Raw genomic sequence first — 21,654 nt, forward strand, 5'->3', positions numbered from 1 at the left:
TACTCCATGAAACTAACAATTCCTGCTCTCATTTATATGCTCAAGTTGAACACAGTAATGACTTCTTTCCATCTATTACTCTTTCTCTCACCTATATGGTTTCTTGTAACAATTGCCAAAATATTATTTATGTCAAAATGCCAGGTGCAATGGATTCATAGCAAAAACAAAGTGCTAATCTGGGAAAGTACATTGTTTTAGACTATGGAACAAAATCTCTTCTCCAGGCTGAGGGACTGACCACCTCATAACTACATCTTCAAGGGTGATGGACTAATTACATCGTCTTCACATCTCTACTGCTTCTGCCAACTTTTCTGTATTTGATTGAAGAAGCCTACTGTGTAGGCAATACCTAATGTTGCACATGTGTCTTACCAAATTTGTATTTATACTTTAGAAATATGTTATAAAGTCAAAATATGAAGGAAATTTTGTAATTAATGTAGAAGATAAGAACTTTATTCATATTACACATGAATTAAGAAAGAGAAGATCTACAGAATTAAGAATCATATATAGTATATTATCTCTCTCCCAATCTATTGTGGTATGTATGAAGTGCTTCATATTGTTTGGGACCAAGCCAGATGTGGGAACGCACTGATTGCATGTGAGAAACAGCAGCCTCAGGTGTCAACTTGTACTTCTGCAAAATAAAAAATAAGCATTAAAAAAAGGTGAGTTATCTATGAACAGAACAGTACTGTATATTATATTATTCAAGATTTTAATATAAACATTATAGCTACTAATTCCACAATTACACTTGTTGCAGTAAAAACACTGAGAATATTATTACAATCATAACTAAGCGCTATAGCCATAGGGGTCACACACCGCTGCAACACTGAGAATAAAGCCTAAATCCTTAACATCTCAAAGAATTTTGTCTTGGTATAGATTTAAAGTGGAGCAGTCACAGATGATGTGATCAGTGATCATATCACCTTTAACTCTCCAATGCTTATGTTGTGTCCTCTGTATTCAACTGAAGAAGCATACTGCATAGACAAATTATTTTTTTTTTTTTTTATTATCACACCGGCCGATTCCCACCAAGGCAGGGTGGCCCGAAAAAGAAAAACTTTCACCATCATTCACTCCATCACTGTCTTGCCAGAAGGGTGCTTTACACTACAGTTTTTAAACTGCAACATTAACACCCCTCCTTCAGAGTGCAGGCACTGTACTTCCCATCTCCAGGACTCAAGTCCGGCCTGCCGGTTTCCCTGAATCCCTTCATAAATGTTACTTTGCTCACACTCCAACAGCACGTCAAGTATTAAAAACCATTTGTCTCCATTCACTCCTATCAAACACGCTCACGCATGCCTGCTGGAAGTCCAAGCCCCTCGCACACAAAACCTCCTTTACCCCCTCCCTCCAACCCTTCCTAGGCCGACCCCTACCCCGCCTTCCTTCCACTACAGACTGATACACTCTTGAAGTCATTCTGTTTCGCTCCATTCTCTCTACATGTCCGAACCACCTCAACAACCCTTCCTCAGCCCTCTGGACAACAGTTTCGGTAATCCCGCACCTCCTCCTAACTTCCAAACTACGAATTCTCTGCATTATATTCACACCACACATTGCCCTCAGACATGACATCTCCACTGCCTCCAGCCTTCTCCTCGCTGCAACATTCATCACCCACGCTTCACACCCATATAAGAGCGTTGGTAAAACTATACTCTCATACATTCCCCTCTTTGCCTCCAAGGACAAAGTTCTTTGTCTCCACAGACTCCTAAGTGCACCACTCACTCTTTTTCCCACATCAATTCTATGATTCACCTCATCTTTCATAGACCCATCCGCTGACACGTCCACTCCCAAATATCTGAATACGTTCACCTCCTCCATACTCTCTCCCTCCAATCTGATATTCAATCTTTCATCACCTAATCTTTTTGTTATCCTCATAACCTTACTCTTTCCTGTATTCACCTTTAATTTTCTTCTTTTGCACACCCTACCAAATTCATCCACCAATCTCTGCAACTTCTCTTCAGAATCTCCCAAGAGCACAGTGTCATCAGCAAAGAGCAGCTGTGACAACTCCCACTTTGTGTGTGATTCTTTATCTTTTAACTCCACGCCTCTTGCCAAGACCCTCGCATTTACTTCTCTTACAACCCCATCTATAAATATATTAAACAACCACGGTGACATCACACATCCTTGTCTAAGGCCTACTTTTACTGGGAAAAAATTTCCCTCTTTCCTACATACTCTAACTTGAGCCTCACTATCCTCGTAAAAACTCTTCACTGCTTTCAGTAACCTACCTCCTACACCATACACTTGCAACATCTGCCACATTGCCCCCCTATCCACCCTGTCATACGCCTTTTCCAAATCCATAAATGCCACAAAGACCTCTTTAGCCTTATCTAAATACTGTTCACTTATATGTTTCACTGTAAACACCTGGTCCACACACCCCCTACCTTTCCTAAAGCCTCCTTGTTCATCTGCTATCCTATTCTCCGTCTTACTCTTAATTCTTTCAATTATAACTCTACCATACACTTTACCAGGTACACTCAACAGACTTATCCCCCTATAATTTTTGCACTCTCTTTTATCCCCTTTGCCTTTATACAAAGGAACTATGCATGCTCTCTGCCAATCCCTAGGTACCTTACCCTCTTCCATACATTTATTAAATAATTGCACCAACCACTCCAAAACTATATCCCCACCTGCTTTTAACATTTCTATCTTTATCCCATCAATCCCGGCTGCCTTACCCCCTTTCATTTTACCTACTGCCTCACGAACTTCCCCCACACTCACAACTGGCTCTTCCTCACTCCTACAAGATGTTATTCCTCCTTGCCCTATACACGAAATCACAGCTTCCCTATCTTCATCAACATTTAACAATTCCTCAAAATATTCCTTCCATCTTCCCAATACCTCTAACTCTCCATTTAATAACTCTCCTCTCCTATTTTTAACTGACAAATCCATTTGTTCTCTAGGCTTTCTTAACTTGTTAATCTCACTCCAAAACTTTTTCTTATTTTCAACAAAATTTGTTGATAACATCTCACCCACTCTCTCATTTGCTCTCTTTTTACATTGCTTCACCACTCTCTTAACTTCTCTCTTTTTCTCCATATACTCTTCCCTCCTTGCATCACTTCTACTTTGTAAAAACTTCTCATATGCTAACTTTTTCTCCCTTACTACTCTCTTTACATCATCATTCCACCAATCGCTCCTCTTCCCTCCTGCACCCACTTTCCTGTAACCACAAACTTCTGCTGAACACTCTAACACTACATTTTTAAACCTACCCCATACCTCTTCGACCCCATTGCCTATGATCTCATTAGCCCATCTATCCTCCAATAGCTGTTTATATCTTACCCTAACTGCCTCCTCTTTTAGTTTATAAACCTTCACCTCTCTCTTCCCTGATGCTTCTATTCTCCTTGTATCCCATCTACCTTTTACTCTCAGTGTAGCTACAACTAGAAAGTGATCTGATATATCTGTGGCCCCTCTATAAACATGTACATCCTGAAGTCTACTCAACAGTCTTTTATCTACCAATACATAATCCAACAAACTACTGTCATTTCGCCCTACATCATATCGTGTATACTTATTTATCCTCTTTTTCTTAAAATATGTATTACCTATAACTAAACCCCTTTCTATACAAAGTTCAATCAAAGGGCTCCCATTATCATTTACACCTGGCACCCCAAACTTACCTACCACACCCTCTCTAAAAGTTTCTCCTACTTTAGCATTCAAGTCCCCTACCACAATTACTCTCTCACTTGGTTCAAAGGCTCCTATACATTCACTTAACATCTCCCAAAATCTCTCTCTCTCCTCTGCATTCCTCTCTTCTCCAGGTGCATATACGCTTATTATGACCCACTTCTCGCATCCAACCTTTACTTTAATCCACATAATTCTTGAATTTACACATTCATATTCTCTTTTCTCCTTCCATAACTGATCATTTAACATTACTGCTACCCCTTCCTTTGCTCTAACTCTCTCAGATACTCCAGATTTAATCCCATTTATTTCCCCCCACTGAAACTCTCCTACCCCCTTCAGCTTTGTTTCGCTTAGGGCCAGGACATCCAACTTCTTTTCATTCATAACATCAGCAATCATCTGTTTCTTGTCATCCGCACTACATCCACGCACATTTAAGCAACCCAGTTTTATAAAGTTTTTCTTCTTCTCTTTTTTAGTAATTGTATACAGGAGAAGGGGTTACTAGCCCATTGCTCCCGGCATTTTAGTCGCCTCATACGACACGCATGGCTTACGGAGGAAAGATTCTTTTCCACTTCCCCATGGACAATAGAAGAAATAAAAAAGAACAAGAGCTATTTAGAAAAAGGAGAAAAACCTAGATGTATGTATATATATATATGCATGTGCGTGTCTGTGCGTGTCTGTGAAGTGTGACCAAAGTGTAAGTAGGAGTAGCAAGATATCCCTGTTATCTTAGCGTGTTTATGAGACAGAAAAAGAAACCAGCAATCCTACCATCATGCAAAACAGTTACAGGTTTTTGTTTCACAGTCATCTGGCAGGACGGTAGTACTTCCCTGGGTGGTTGCTGTCTACCAACCTACAAATATTCAGAAATAAAGATACCCAACTGTTGCACATGTGTCTTACTCACCTACCACAGTGACACATCTGTGACTTGTGTGAAACACACATATGACAACAAAGAGCTTTTTGTTCCATTCATGTTTCATGTTCCTGGTATGAACACTAGTTATATTCTAATCAGTGAACTCTGTGTTTTTTTTTATTCTTGAACAGTTCAGTATGTACATGTAATTCTTTTCCTTCTAAATATTGCAGTTTTTCAAATGACTATAATATATAATTACCTGCTAATGCCTTACGTCAATGGGTAGCATAAAACTACGTTTTGTTGAAAGGCTAATTTGTGCCCCTAGGGTATTTTTGAAGTAAGATAACTATTGCAAATCCTAGTTAGTAGGTTGGTAAACAGCAGCTGCCCAGGGAGGTACTACCGTCCTGCCAAGTGAGTGTAAAACGGAAGCTTGTAATTGTCTTACACGATGTTAGGATTGCTGGTGTCTTTTTTTTGTCTCATACACATGCAAGATTTCAGGTACGTCTTGCTACTTCTACTTACACTTAGGTCACACTACATATACATGTACAAGCATATATATACACACCCCTCTGGGTTTTCTTCTATTTTCTTTCTAGTTCTTGTCCTTGTTTATTTCCTCTTACCTCCATGGGGAAGTGGAACAGAATTCTTCCTCCGTAAGCCATGCGTGTTGTAAGAGGCGACTAAAATGCCAGGAGCAAGGAGCTAGTAACCCTTTCTCCTGTATATATTACTAAATGTAAAAGGAGAAACTTTCGTTTTTCCTTTTGGGCCACCCCGCCTCGGTGGGATACAGCCGGTGTGTTGAAAGAAAGAAACTATTGCAAATATATTGGTTTACTGTATCTCTGTATATTACAAACAAACTAAAAAATCATAAATTACACTAAGTGGTACAATGATGTCTTTATACTTACAGCCATTAAGTAGCAGGCAACAAGAGTAGCACTCCTGGTCCTTCCAGCTTTGCAGTGAACATACACAAGGCCATCACTATCAGATTTATCAAAATCTTGGATGAACTCAACACCTTTCTTAAGTTTCTCTTGGCAAGGAGCTTCAAATATATCTACTGTACTGAGCTGAAGAAACTTCACCCCAGAATTTTCCCAGTCCTGAAAAAATGAAGCCGATATTAAGAAACCACAATTAAATTGCAATGCTGCATTTAATTATACCACATCTTAATTTCACATGAGAAAGCGAAAGAAGAGAGAAAAAAAAAAAAGTCGGAGGAGGAGGCAATGGAGGTGGTGGTGGTTTTGCATAAACTCTTCTCAATATATTTCATCTACTTTCAAATGTTAACATTTTTTGAAAGACAAACTTAAATAGACTATATTATTTGAAGCAACTGGTTCTGGCCTGCAATGAAAAATGATACTGTAGATAAATCCAATACACACAAGATGAAAGTTTAGGCAAGATGGAGGAAGTAACAGGGAGACATGAGCAATGAAGCTAACAATGAGAACAAAAATCTCAGTCACACTAGTTACCCCAAAATACCGAAGATTACCCAAAACCATAACTAAGGATCAGTATTAGGGCAGTACTGTTTCTGGTTTATGAGAATGATGTGCCAAACAACTAAGTCAGATGCATCCCTGTTTGCTGATGATATAAAACTGATGAGAAGAGTAAAAAAGACAGGAACTGATAGGATACTCGGGGACAGACTGAGAGACGAGAAACAGGAACTTAGGGACACAGCTGGAAGTTGACACAGATGAGTCACAGGTTTTCATGAAGTATTTCTTCAGTTTCAGGATGGCTGGAAAGTAGAATTATTTCTATGAAGAAGTGGTGGAGGCAGGCTCCATCCCTAGCTTTTAGAGAAGGTACGATATGGCCCACAATGCTACAAGGGAGTGAATCTGGCAAGCAACAAGTCGAGAAGTGGGGACAGGAGCTAAGTCTCGATCCCTGCAGGGTTTTTACTAGGTCTGCTTCAATTATTTTGAAGCCCTAAACAAGGATCGATAATTCCAAGAAATAGGGTAAAGCTTCAGTTTTTTAGTGTGATGATGAATTCATGATGGAGGGCAAGTGTTATATAGGAGAGGCCTGGGGATATGATTAATGAACAAAGGATAGGTTGCTTAACCTGCTGTAATACATGAAGTGTTTATTTTGGATTCTGTTTTTAAATTGGAATTTGCTGATTTTTTGCAAAATTGGCCAAATTACTGAATAGGTGGTTTCTTGTGCTCAGTCAACAGAACAGAAGGCATATTGGTGAAATAGTTAAGAATTTGGTTTAAAATAGGATTAAAAATTTGTGAAACTGCCAATGAGTGAATAGCACCCAGGCTGCCAATTTTGCACCTGTGTAATTCCATAAGATTTACATCACATTTCATATTTTTTTTATGTCTTTATCTTCAGAAAAATATTCTCTACTACTTCAGAAGAAAGAATATTCATAATTTTTTAAAAATCCCTACACAGCACTTTTAATTTCAGGGGTCTTGACAGTGAAAGGGTAAACAAATAAGCAATACATATGTCAATGATATTCAAGCTGATATTCCAATACATAAATATATATTAATGTTGATTTGTAAAGTATAACTAAACTGTAATAAAAATAAAGAAATTAGATTTACCCTTTTCATATTAGAGAGCCATTTTAGTTCATAATCTTCATTCATAGATATCACTCCACGGACTCTCTCTGTTTCCACGAGCTGTAAAAATATGAAGAGTAATTATAATATAGTACGGTATATACAGTATGTATACATGTATATGATCTTTGTACCAACAATTTTAGAGTAATGTATTAAAGCTCAACACATAATGGAAATACTTATAGATTTTAATGACAGCTTTCCAAGAAGCCAACTAGATAAATGGGTGGGCCTATGTAAAAAAAAAAGATTTTTTTTTTTTTTTGACTGAAACCCATAGCAGGTCATACACCAAATGGGCAATGGTTGGTAATCAAGTTTCATCCAAGAAAAGGGATAGTAGCTCCAATTCCTTGGACCATGAACACTTCCCTTCATCAGCATCAATTACTCTACAAAAAACAAAGTACATACTAAGAGAATATTGCAGAAATTGAACAAGAAGCTAGGAAAATTTTTCCACTAGTCATTCTTGATCTTTTTCACACATCACTAACAAATAGATGGGTGTCCTGCATTTATGTAATCCTCATTGATACCAACAGCAAATGCAAGTAAGTACTGCATCCCAAAAAAATTACAGCTTATAGATACAGTACAAGAAATCAGATGTGTACAATAGCATTGACTCACCTGCTTTGTCATGCTTTTGAATGGCAAAGCTCCCAGAATCACTCTATTATCAATACGATCAAACCAACGGCGTGATGACACTCTCTCCATAAAAATATTGAATATCAGAGATGGGACGAATGTTACTCGGGCAAACAACCTGCCCATGGTCTTGCTCTTGCTAGAATGAGACAGGGGAGTGAATAACAGCAGCAGAACCTTTGTTCTTATAAATATAGCCAAAGGAGATCACAATCTTGACTGCCTTTCTTCCTTCTAGTTAGCCACAATGGACAGCAGTTATACGATATTTATCTCTTTGAGCCTATATATGCATGTAGTATATATATAAATGGTAAGCCAAAGAAAAGTTTTAGTATCTTGACTATTAAAATTTAATTTCCTTAAAGACCTAGTATTACATTTGCATTACAAGCCTTAATCTGCCATAATCCAACTGTGAAAAAAAAAAAAACTATTGTACAAACACCCTACACAGTTTTTAAAAATGACAAACATTAACTTTCTTATACATATATTAAAACAATGAAATATCTTCATTTACAGAAGTGCATTACATTTTATATTTATGACAAAAACTATAATTATATTAAAAATTTGATAGCTTCTAATAATTATAACAATAGCTTGAATATGACAGGGTGGATAGGGGGGCAATGTGGCAGATGTTGCAAGTGTATGGTGTAGGAGGTAGGTTACTGAAAGCAGTGAAGAGTTTTTACGAGGATAGTGAGGCTCAAGTTAGAGTATGTAGGAAAGAGGGAAATTTTTTCCCAGTAAAAGTAGGCCTTAGACAAGGATGTGTGATGTCACCGTGGTTGTTTAATATATTTATAGATGGGGTTGTAAGAGAAGTAAATGCGAGGGTCTTGGCAAGAGGCGTGGAGTTAAAAGATAAAGAATCACACACAAAGTGGGAGTTGTCACAGCTGCTCTTTGCCGATGACACTGTGCTCTTGGGAGATTCTGAAGAGAAGTTGCAGAGATTGGTGGATGAATTTGGTAGGGTGTGCAAAAGAAGAAAATTAAAGGTGAATACAGGAAAGAGTAAGGTTATGAGGATAACAAAAAGATTAGGTGATGAAAGATTGAATATCAGATTGGAGGGAGAGAGTATGGAGGAGGTGAACGTATTCAGATATTTGGGAGTGGACGTGTCAGCGGATGGGTCTATGAAAGATGAGGTGAATCATAGAATTGATGAGGGAAAAAGAGTGAGTGGTGCACTTAGGAGTCTGTGGAGACAAAGAACTTTGTCCTTGGAGGCAAAGAGGGGAATGTATGAGAGTATAGTTTTACCAACGCTCTTATATGGGTGTGAAGCGTGGGTGATGAATGTTGCAGCGAGGAGAAGGCTGGAGGCAGTGGAGATGTCATGTCTGAGGGCAATGTGTGGTGTGAATATAATGCAGAGAATTCGTAGTTTGGAAGTTAGGAGGAGGTGCGGGATTACCAAAACTGTTGTCCAGAGGGCTGAGGAAGGGTTGTTGAGGTGGTTCGGACATGTAGAGAGAATGGAGCGAAACAGAATGACTTCAAGAGTGTATCAGTCTGTAGTGGAAGGAAGGCGGGGTAGGGGTCGGCCTAGGAAGGGTTGGAGGGAGGGGGTAAAGGAGGTTTTGTGTGCGAGGGGCTTGGACTTCCAGCAGGCATGCGTGAGCGTGTTTGATAGGAGTGAATGGAGACAAATGGTTTTTAATACTTGACGTGCTGTTGGAGTGTGAGCAAAGTAACATTTATGAAGGGATTCAGGGAAACCGGCAGGCCGGACTTGAGTCCTGGAGATGGGAAGTACAGTGCCTGCACTCTGAAGGAGGGGTGTTAATGTTGCAGTTTAAAAACTGTAGTGTAAAGCACCCTTCTGGCAAGACAGTGATGGAGTGAATGATGGTGAAAGTTTTTCTTTTTCGGGCCACCCTGCCTTGGTGGGAATCGGCCGGTGTGATAATAAAAATAATAATATAATAAATAATAATAATAACAATAATAATAATAATAATAATAACTGGGCTGTGATGGATAAGTGGGTCAGCAACAGCCTGACTGACCAGGCAAGCACAAAATGAGCCTGGCCCAAGGCCAGACTAGAAGTAGAAAAAACTCTTGTAACTCATCAAAGGTATATCAAAGGTAAGAAGAATTGTACAAATAATAACAAATAATGAGAATAATGCTAGTACAAATAATAATAATAATAATAAAAGTAATATGAAATAATACAGTAATAATATTAATAATACAGTAATAATAGTAATAACAAATAATAATAATAATGTGTAGTATCATACAATACTCTGGTTGCAGAGGGACTATGAAAAAAAAAGAGGAAAACAACTTATGACATAGAGTTGAGGTAAATATTTGGAATTTACATGAAATAATATATATTACGAATAAAGAACAGTGTAGTCACATAAAACTGGCAGTTTTATGTAACTTGTAACAGATGTGTGGTACACATGGACAGAACTATGTGGCTATCCCACTTGTATTTAGTGTTTGTTTTTAGTATTGTATAATAATAATAACAATAAAAAGTAGAAAGTTAAAAGTGAACATAGATAAGAGTAAGGTGATGAGGGTATCAAATGATTTAGATAAAGAAAAATTGGATATCACATTGGGGAGAAGGAGTATGGAAGAAATGAATGTTTTCAGATATTTGGGAATTGATGTGTCAGCGGATGGGTTTATGAAGGATGAGGTTAACCATAGAACTGATGAGGGAAAAAAGGTGAGTGGTGCATTGAGGTATATGTGGAGACAAAAAAAATGTCATCAATGGAGGCAGAATGGAATGCATGAAAGTACGTATAGTGGTACCATCACTCTTATATGGGTGTGAAGCTTGGGTTGTAAATGCGGCAGCGAGGAGGCAGTTGGTAGCAGTGGAGATGTCCTGTCTAAGGGCAATGTGTGGTATAAATATTATGCAGAGAATTTGGAGTGTGGAAATTAGGAGCAGGTGTGGAGTTAATAAAAGTTTTAGTCAGAGGGCTGAAAAGGGGTTTTTGAGGTGGTTTGGTCATTTAGAGAGAATGGATCAAAGTAGAATGACAAGAGAGTGCATAAATCTGTAGGGGAAAGAAGGCGGGCTAAGGGTCGTCCTTGAAAAGGCTGGAGGGAGAGGGTAAAGGTTTTGTGGGTGAGGGGCTTGGTTTCAGCAAGCGTGCGTGAGCGTGTTAGATAGGAGTGAATGGAGACGAATTGTTTTTGGGACCTGACGAGCTGTTGGAGTGAGAGCATGTTAATATTTAGTGAAAAGATTCAGGGAAAATGGTTGTCTTTCATATAGCTGGACTTGAGTTCTGGAAATGGGAAGTACAATACCTGCACTTTAAAGGAGGGGTTTGGGATATTGACAGTTTGGAGGGATGTGTAATAGGACAGTACAGTATATATATAATTGGGGCCCTGATATTATAGTCTATATGGAGTTTATTATATTATTTCAGGTCACTTTTTATATTGTATCTTTAAATGTGCTTCTAAGCTGTTGTATCTGGGCGCCTTTGCAAAAACAGTGATTATGTATGAGTGAGGTGAAAGTGCTGAATGATGATGAAAGCATTTTTGTTTGTGGTTTTTCTTTCTTTTTGGGTCACCCTGCCTAGGTGGGAGACGGCCGACTTGTTGAAAATAAAATAGAAATACAGTACTGTGCTGTTATTTTACAATATTGCCTAGTATATACTGTACCAGTTCAGAATTTGATACATAAAGAGGGCAATGATTAATGCATGCAACTATAATTATGTTAAAGGCTTACAGCATTGTTGAGCCCAAGGCCCAGATATTGTGCAAGATTTTTTTTTTAATACACTAGCCGTCTCCCAATGAGATAGGGCAAGTTAAAAAAAAAAAATAATGATAATGAGTCGAGTAATGATTTATATTTGGATAGATTTTTGTGACTTGATAGCAGTGAAGACAAATTTAATTAGACGTATGTATGTACATAATCACAAAAATGTACATTAAGTTTATTATTTCCATTTGGGTGTCACCTATCTTGAGGATTATTTCACTGCTTGTTTTATTTTCAAAATATACTGAGTACTATAGTATATTGTATTCATTGTTTCAGTGGTGAAGCCTTGTCATAGTAAAATCACCATTTTGCCATTTATCTTTGATATCATTAACTTCAATCTTAAGATGTAGATTACTACATTTAATGCCACAGATTCTGTACATTCATGTTAGTAAAACACAAAAAAATGTAACCTGAATATTAAGACTTTCATCTCCACTTGCTTTTGTGCATTGTTTAGTAAAGTTCACTACTTTCCTCTGTCATTACTGTATACAGTAATGTCACTGGAAAGTGTTACACAGCATTTGCTCATACTTTATCACTCTTTGAAAAAATATTCCACTGAATAAATTATTAATGCCAGCTACCCATTTTTTAAATTTTTAAAGATATTACTTGAAAAGCAACTGTGCAGGCTACAGTAGTTACTTGTTCAATCACACACTGAGCAGAAGTATTCATCATTATTTACAAAGAAATTCTACAAATGATGGATATAGCTGCCTAATTTGCAAAGAAAATGTATGAATAGTTAAGCAGCAATACTGTAATACAGTGGTACCTTGACTTACTAGTTTAATTCATTCCATGACTGAGCTCATAACTCAAGTTGCTCGTATATCAAATCAATTTTCCTCAGTGAAATTAACTGAAATGCCATTAATTCGTTCTAGCCCCCAAAAAACCCAAGCCTCGAGGGGCAGGAGAAAATGCTTCAATATAACGCTAATATCAACTCTATGGCTTATTTGTCTATCAAAATTGATCTAATAATAGGAGGCCTGGTCACAGACCGGGCCGCGGGGGCGTTGACCCCAGGAACTCTCTCCAGGTAAACTCCAGGTAATATGACATAATAAACACTGTAAGTAACACAGAAACATGATATATACCTTAGAATGAAAAAAGAGGCCATAAAATGGCGAGTGTCCAGGACCAGTCCAAGCATATAAAATCATTACTACTCATTCCTATAATGTGTTCTTTGGTACTGGGTAAGAGAAAATGGAGTTTTTGAGAGGCTAACTGCACTAGATCACAAGTTTCATAAGGAATACACTGAAACAAAAGCGATTTTCCCGGAAAAAAAAATTTCCCGAGATGGGAGGCAGGCCCGCGTTCCCGGTGAATATCTCAGAACTAAGTTATTGACTTATTTCATGAAGCTCACCATTTATTACTGAAGTAAATGCAATAATATTGACAGGAATCATAAAAAATGATTGTTCCACAACTGGCTTGTGAAATATTGGAAATATTCCAAATATTTTGGGATTTGTGTGGGAGTAAAGGGCAAGATATTTTGCAAATGTCAAAAACTTGGCAACTTTATATTTTTGTAGAATAACTAAAGATAATTACACGAATGAATGAATGAATGCGTGGGGAGTTTTGAATCAAGTGTGAGAGTAATGGTGGTTGGGGATTTCAATGCTAAAGTGGGTAAAAATGTTATGGAGGGAGTAGTAGGTAAATTTGGGGTGCCAGGGGTAAATGTAAATGGGGAGCCTTTAACCCTTTGACTGTTTTCGACGTATAAATACGTCTTACGAGCCAATGTTTCTGACGTATATATACTCAATAATTCTAGCGGCTTCAAATCAAGCGGGAGAAAGCTGGTAGGCCCACATGTGAGAGAATGGGTCTGTGTGGTCAGTGTGCACCACATAAAAAAAATCCTGCAGCACACATTGCGTAATGAGAAAAAAAAAAACTGATCGTTTTTTTGGAATAAAACGCCGACTTTGAGGTGTATTTTCGTATAGTATTTATTGTTGTATTCACGTTTTCATGGTCTTAGGTGATAAAATGGAAAACATACTACAGAAATAGAGATGATTTTCATTACTTTGACAATGAAAACGACCTTGAAACTGAGCTCAAAGTAGCGGAAATGTTCGATTTTTACCAATGTTCAGGAGTAAATAAATCACACCACACGTCCAATACATGTCAACTGGGGAGTGTAATAGTCTTTCACTAGTGCACTGATATTATTTATACCATTTTTACAGTAATGCAGTAGTCTGCATAACAGTAAATTTTGTATTTTTTTGTATGAATAAAAAATCAAAATAGAAAGCAATAATAATATAAGAGGGGCCTAGAGATGTGACTAATGAACAGAGCATATGTTATTTTAGTGCCACGAATGTCTACCTTGTTTATTCTGGACCCTATTTTGAAATTGGCATCTTTTTTAGTTTGTGTGAAATTGGCCAAATTGCCAATTTCTGACCACCATACTGGGTAGTCCAAATTAGTAAATGGGAGGTTTCTTGTACTGAGCTGATAGATAAAATGGAGTTCTAAAGAAATAGCTATGAGTTTGGTCAACTGGAACAATGGAATTGGCTGACAATAGGGCTCAAAGTCGGCGAAATCGCCGATACGCATATGTCGCCGAGACCGCTAACTTCGCGGGAGCATAATTCCATGAGTTTTCGACCAAATTTCGAACTTTTGGTGTCATTACCATCGGGAAAAGATTCTCTATCATTTCATAAGAAAAAATAATTTTTTTTTTTCAAAAATTGAGCGACATAGAATGACAGTTTCAGAGAGGGGCCTGAAACAGTCAAAGGGTTAATTGAGCTATGTGTAGAAAGAGATTTGGTAATAAGTAAAACATATTTTATGAAAAAGAGGATAAATAAATATACAAGGTATGATGTAGCACATAATGAAAGTAGTTTGTTAGATTATGTATTGGTGGATAAAAGGTTGATGGGTAGGCTCCAGGATGTACATGTTTATAGAGGGGCAACTGATATATCGGATCATTATTTAGTTGTAGCTACAGTTAGAGTAAGAGGTAGATGGGAAAAGAGGAAGGTGGCAACAACAAGTAAGCGGGAGGTGAAAGTGTATAAACTAAGGGAGGAGGAAGTTCGGGGGAGATATAAGCGACTGTTGGCAGAAAGGTGGGCTAGTGCAAAGATGAGTAGTGGGGGGGGGGGTTGAAGAGGGTTGGAATAGTTTTAAAAATGCAGTATTAGAATGTGGGGCAGAAGTTTGTGGTTATGGGAGGGTGGGGGCAAGTGGAAAGAGGAGTGATTGGTGGAATGATGAAGTAAAGGGTGTGATAAAAGAGAAAAAGTTAGCTTATGAGAGGTTTTTACAAAGCAGAAGTGTTATAAGAAGAGCAGAGTATATGGAGAGTAAAAGAAAGGTGAAGAGAGTGGTGAGAGAGTGCAAAAGGAGAGCAGATGATAGAGTGGGAGAGGCACTGTCAAGAAATTTTAATGAAAATAAGAAAAAATTTTGGAGTTAAACAAGTTAAGAAAGCCTAGGGAAAGTATGGATTTGTCAGTTAAAAACAGAGTAGGGGAGTTAGTAGATGGGGAGAGGGAGGTATTAGGTAGATGGCGAGAATATTTTGAGGAACTTTTAAATGTTGAGGAAGAAAGGGAGGCGGTAATTTCATGCACTGGTCAGGGAGGTATACCATCTTTTAGGAGTGAAGAAGAGCAGAATGTAAGTGTGGGGGAGGTACGCGAGGCATTACGTAGAATGAAAGGGGGTAAAGCAGCTGGAACTGATGGGATCATGACAGAAATGTTAAAAGCAGGGGGGGATATAGTGTTGGAGTGGTTGGTACTTTTGTTTAATAAATGTATGAAAGAGGGGAAGGTTCCTAGGGATTGGCAGAGAGCATGTATAGTCCCTTTATATAAAGGGAAAGGGGACAAAAGAGATTGTAAAAATTATAGAGGAATAAGTTTATTGAGTATACCAGGAAAAGTGTACGGTAGGGTTATAATTGAAAGAATTAGAGGTAAGAGAGAATGTAGGATTGCGGATGAGCAAGGAGGTTTCAGAGTGGGTAGGGGATGTGTAGATCAAGTGTTTACATTGAAGCATATATGTGAACAGTATTTAGATAAAGGTAGGGAAGCTTATATTGCATTTATGGATTTAGAAAAGGCATATGATAGAGTGGATAGGGGAGCAATGTGGCAGATGTTGCAAGTATATGGAATAGGTGGTAAGTTACTAAATGCTGTAAAGAGTTTTTATGAGGATAGTGAGGCTCAGGTTAGGGTGTGTAGAAGAGAGGGACACTACTTCCCGGTAAAAGTAGGTCTTAGACAGGGATGTGTAATGTCACCATGGTTGTTTAATATATTTATAGATGGGGTTGTAAAAGAAGTAAATGCTAGGGTGTTTGGGAGAGGGGTGGGATTAAATTATGGGGAATCAAATTCAAAATGGGAATTAACACAGTTACTTTTTGCTGATGATACTGTGCTTATGGGAGATTCTAAAGAAAAATTGCAAAGGTTAGTGGATGAGTTTGGGAATGTGTGTAAAGGTAGAAAGTTGAAAGTGAACATAGAAAAGAGTAAGGTGATGAGGGTATCAAATGATTTAGATAAAGAAAAATTGGATATCAAATTGGGGAGGAGGAGTATGGAAGAAGTGAATGTTTTCAGATACTTGTGAGTTGACGTGTCGGTGGATGGATTTATGAAGGATGAGGTTAATCATAGAATTGATGAGGGAAAAAAGGCGAGTAGTGCATTGAGGTATATGTGGAGTCAAAAAACGTTATCTATGGAGGCAAAGAAGGGAATGTATGAAAGTATAGTATGGGTGTGAAGCTTGGGTGCTATATGCAGCAGCGAGGAGACGGTTGGAGGCAGTGGAGATGTCCTGTCTAAGGGCAATGTGTGGTGTAAATATTATGCAGAAAATTCGGAGTGTGGAAATTAGGAAAAGATGTGGAGTTAATAAAAGTATTAGTCAGAGGGCAGAAGAGGGGTTGTTGAGGTGGTTTGGTCATTTAGAGAGAATGGATCAAAGTAGCATGATATGGAAAGCATATAAATCTATAGGGGGAGGAAGGCGAGGTAGGGGTCATCCTCGAAAGGGTTGGAGAGAGGGGGTAAAGGAGGTTTTGTGGGCAAGGGGCTTGGACTTCCAGCAAGCGTGCATGAGCGTGTTAGGAGTGAATGGAGACGAATGGCACTTGGGACCTGACGATCTGTTGGAGTGTGAGCAGGGTAATATTTAGTGAAGGGATTCAGGGAAACCGGTTATTTTCATATAGTCGGACTTGAGTCCTGGAAATGGGAAGTACAATGTCTGCACTTTAAAGGAGGGGTTTGGGATATTGGCAGTTTGGAGGGATATGTTGTGTATCTTTATATGTATATGCTTCTAAACTGTTGTATTCTGAGCACCTCTGCAAAAACAGTAATTATGTGTGAGTGTGGTGAAAGTGTTGAATGATGATGAAAGCATTTTCTTTTTGGGGATTTTCTTTCTTTTTTGGGTCACCCTGCCTCGGTGGGAGACGGCCGACTTGTTGAAAAAAAAAAAAATTACATGATTACCTCCAGTGAGAATATTGCACTAGCATTGTTTTTTAAGTACCAACTAGTGGCAACGTATCTGAAGCTAGCTCAACTCTGATTTTGGCTCGCAACTCAAAGCAAAAAATCGACCGTGAGACGGCTCGTAACTCGGAAAACTCATAAGTTGGGGCACTCATAAGTCAAGATACCACTGTATTAGTACGCACTATGTACAAATAAGCAAAATGTACAAATAAGCATAATGCTCAAATAAGCAAAATGTATAAATAAGCAACCAGTATTCCTAAACAGTACTTCAAAAAAATTTTGGAGCCCAGTAAACCCTCAATCTAACTAACAGGAGGGTAGCAGGTAACCAGTAATGGTGATTGTGGCATACAGAGATGACATCATTTCTGCCACGATTGTAACAGAAAAGATAAAATTTTTTAACCAGTGCACCTTGTCCACTGATTCTGAATCAATTAACCCAGTAGATTTTATTCCATATTTTCCAAGTCGATTAAATTGAGGCCCATTAAATCAAGGGTCTTCTGTACTGTACTGTTTAACGTAAGTTCAGTAACTCATTTTTAATTTTGTATAGCTAAATAAAGATGTTTAGAATTGTAGTTGCAGGGCACCACTATTGGTTTTTAAGTTGGAAAAACCACACATACTTCGTCAAGAAGACATCATCATCTTGTGTTTTTGACTAGTCCATACATAATAGTGGGCCACTAAAAACTGTGAAACTGATTCAATTTCGAAATAAATAAACCAGGGCACTAATATATGGTTGATTTGGCTAAGCTACAAGCTCTTTGTTACAACACAATAATTATGAAAATTCAAGTACTGTACATAATTCACTTTAATAGTAATTGGGAATGAATGCAGTACAAATGGTTATTATTAAATTCATGGTAAGTGCTAAACCCATATGGGTCATACAGTTATTCATAGCAGAAGGGAAGAAGATGAAGGGGTAAGGGGAGAGGTGGAGTTATCAAGAGTCTCAAAGTATATTTTTTATCTTATTATTTTAATCAGGGATGGGGAGCACTAAACCCATAGTAGTCACATAGCACTTAGACAATGGGAGGCATTTAATTTCAATTCAAGGAAGTGGAGGTCTGGTCCAATTCCTTGGATCAAGAGCCCCTCACCAACATTTTGGAACCTCCCATGAGCAATGGACAAAGCAAGCAAGTCAGGGTGTTGGCTATGGTATTGAATAATTAATGAATATTTAATCTAGTAGGATTTTCTGATTCAAACAGAAGTGGAAACAATAAAATTGAATAAAATAAAGGAATTTCAGGATTACAGTATACAAGTAGGTTTGATTATTTATATTCCACAGAAAAATGTATCAATAGACAGTGATTTGAAGGTTGTAGATAAGGCATATTAGGTAGATATGACCAAAATATTGCAATAATTCTATTAGCCCATTCTAGGTACAACAAAGGAGTTTTAAATTTAAATACTGTACAGTACTGTACAGTTTTATATCTTTAAACCAACATTATTTCTTATAAATCAAACAGTTCTGTATATATTTAAATGAATTTAATTCCTAATAAATATAAGTTAGTTTGTAATATTTAAACCAACATTATTCTTTCCTTTCCAAAGCTGCTCACACTGTTTGCACCAACATATGGAAAGATCCCTGATACCTCTGAGAGGGCTGCCAGGTAGCTCTGATAATTCACCATACATGAATGGAGGGTCATATCTATATGATAGCATGCAGACTTCCCCTTGGACATCCTGACCTTAACATATACCCATTAACTCTCCTCCTTACCCCAGGTTGCAAACTATGTTAATTTTACACCTCCACTAACCTTCAACACTACTAACCCTACATTTATAACTTAAAAAAAAAACAAACCTCTGTGATGTATGGCCCATACGAGTTTGGCATTTACAATCAAATATAATTACATGCAATGGATGATCTTTTAACTTTTTGATCTTATTTATAAAATTAATTGGGTTAGATTATTAAACTATTTTGAAAATGTGCAAATAAATAAATAAAATATATATATATATATATATATATATATATATATATATATATATATATATATATATATATATATATATACATATATATATATAATATATATATAATATATACATATATATAATATATACATATATGTAACATATACATATATGTAACATATACATATATATAATATATACATTATATATTATATATATGTATATATTATATATATATATATATATGTATATATTATATATATATATATATATATATATATATATATATATATATATATATTTATAATGGTTTATATTTTATCTCTGCCAGAAGAGCCTCCAACTAGAGATGAAATTTGTAAATAAACAACTTGGCTACTTATTAAAAATCAAAAAATATTTTTTTATAGCATACAATGCCTAGTTTACATTTAGTAAAACATTGTTAAGCATATGGTTTATTTTTTCCTCACAGAATTAATTTGCATTTTTATACCAAATAACACTACAATATGAAATCGAAACATGAAAAATCTGAAACTTGAGAAACCATAACAAAAGTGTCACCTTTTAACTAGTGAACTGTGAATAACATACAATATGCTGCAGTTATTATATTCATGATCAACACCGAACCCGTAGGGGTCACACAGTACCTGAGGAATGTTTGGTAATCAGGTCTGATCCAAGGTGAAAGTAGTTCCCACTGTTTGGATCAAGAGCCCTTCAACACCATCATGTCACCACCCCCCTTGAAGGTGTAAAATGGCTTGACAAGAGAAAGGGAATGAGGATGCAAAATAACCCTTCACCATCAACTTACTCTAAGCAATTAGAGGGCATCATGCATGCAGTAAATATGTACTTCAGTCGTAAAGATAGTAGCAATAATGACGCTGAAAATAAAAAGGAGTTTCTGACCAAGTTTTCTTTAACTTTCTCTTAAACTGGAGGAAGCAGCGACCTTTCCTGCGTTCACGTGTATATGTAGGTGCCATGGTATTGTTGCGGGTGGGTTAAGGGGTTGTGACGGTACTAAGACCATATGAACCCTATAGTAGACGGATGAACCCTATAGTAGACGGATGAACCCTATAGTAGACGGATGAACCCTATAGTAGACGGCCCGACGACCCTCTGCTATAGGGCAAGTCAATTTTAAAGGGTAAAATTTATTACTTTAAAAGAATGGTTTACAGTCGATACAGAAAATGTGATATTATTGACATGCTTTAGAGAAACTTCCTGGTTACGCAGAGCATTTCGAGCAGTCTTAAAAGAACTTACATGTAACATGTAACTATATTGAGGAATATTTGCAAGCACAATTCGTTAGGCTTTTTAGCTACACAACAGACTTTAACTTCTGTGTAGGTTGTTAGTGCTGGTCGAATACAAATATGAGATGTTAATCTAAATTTCAGTATTACAGCACAGGATATACAATAAATGAAGTCCCAAACAAAGCACAACTTCTCAAGCAAAATTTAGTATATTTTTTTTATTAGCACATTGGCCGTTTCCCACCAAGGCAGAGTGGCCCGAGAAAGAAAAACTTTCATCATCTCTCACTCCATCACTGTCTTGCCAAAGGCATGCCTACATTATAGTTATAAAACTGCAACATTAACACCCCTCCTTCAGAGTGCCGGCACTGTACTTCCCATCTCCAGGAATCCTGTCCAACCTGCCGGTTTCCCTAAATCCCTTCATAAATGTTACCTTGCTTGCACTCCAACAGCACGTCAAGTCCTAAAAACCATTCGCTCCTATCTAACACGCTCACGCATGCTTGCTGGAAGTCCAAGCCCCTCGCACACAAAACCGCCTTTACCCCCTCCCTCCAACCTTTCCTAGGCCTACTCCTACCCCGCCTTCCCTCCACTACAGATTTATACACTCTCAATAACCCTTCCTCAGCCCTCTGGATAATAGTTTTGGTAATCCCACTTTTTGTACTTTTTGTCTCCATGTACAGGTAACAATGTTATAATAATAATAATAATAATAATAATAATAATAATAATAATAATAATAATAATAATAATAATAATAATAATAATAATAATAATAAATATCTTTATTTATTTATTTATTTATTTATTATTATCTTCATCAGAGTACAAAACAAATTCTGGTCACAAAATAGAGCGAAACACCAACGTCAAAGACCTGGGAGTGATCATGTCGGAGGATCTCACCTTCAAGGACCATAACATTGTATCAATCGCATCTGCTAGAAAAATGACAGGATGGATAACGAGAACCTTCAAAACTAGGGAGGCCAAGCCCATGATGACACTCTTCAGGTCACTTGTTCTATCTAGGCTGGAATAATGCTGCACACTAACAGCACCTTTCAAGCCAGGTGAAATTGCTGACCTAAAA

General features: G+C 37.3%; 1 protein-coding gene across 4 annotated transcripts; it reads right to left on the reverse strand.

Moving 5' to 3' along the window:
- Window positions 1-446: 446 nt before the first annotated feature.
- PTPMT1 (protein tyrosine phosphatase, mitochondrial 1) lies at window positions 447-20,336 on the reverse strand. Of its 4 annotated transcripts, none has more exons than XM_053775491.1 (5): window positions 20,188-20,336; window positions 7,909-8,068; window positions 7,252-7,332; window positions 5,560-5,757; window positions 447-649 (listed from the first exon to the last, which is right to left on the reverse strand). In XM_053775491.1, the coding sequence occupies exons 1-5, from the start codon at window positions 20,262-20,264 to the stop codon at window positions 527-529; spliced, it is 639 nt and encodes a 212-aa protein (XP_053631466.1). In that variant the 5' UTR covers window positions 20,265-20,336; the 3' UTR covers window positions 447-526. The 4 variants fall into 4 exon arrangements, with proteins under 4 accessions (XP_053631466.1, XP_053631468.1, XP_053631467.1 ...); XM_053775493.1 differs by having other exon boundaries at window positions 20,231-20,329; XM_053775492.2 differs by having other exon boundaries at window positions 20,090-20,289.
- Window positions 20,337-21,654: the final 1,318 nt, after the last annotated feature.

This window comes from Cherax quadricarinatus, chromosome 10 (assembly GCF_038502225.1).
Source record: "Cherax quadricarinatus isolate ZL_2023a chromosome 10, ASM3850222v1, whole genome shotgun sequence".
NCBI lineage: Eukaryota > Metazoa > Arthropoda > Malacostraca > Decapoda > Parastacidae > Cherax > Cherax quadricarinatus.

What these genes read in the sequence shown, in the direction of transcription:
- PTPMT1 (XM_053775491.1), bottom strand. Translation starts at nt 20,264, where the DNA reads ATGGCACCTACATATACACGTGAACGCAGGAAAGGTCGCTGCTTCCTC. An exon ending in AGAAAGTTAAAGAAAACTTG is followed by an intron (nt 8,069 to 20,187) that starts GTCAGAAACTCC and finishes GTCTCATTCTAG; the next exon opens with CAAGAGCAAGACCATGGGCA. An exon ending in GGCTCTCTAATATGAAAAGG is followed by an intron (nt 5,758 to 7,251) that starts GTAAATCTAATT and finishes TCATTTTTTCAG; the next exon opens with GACTGGGAAAATTCTGGGGT.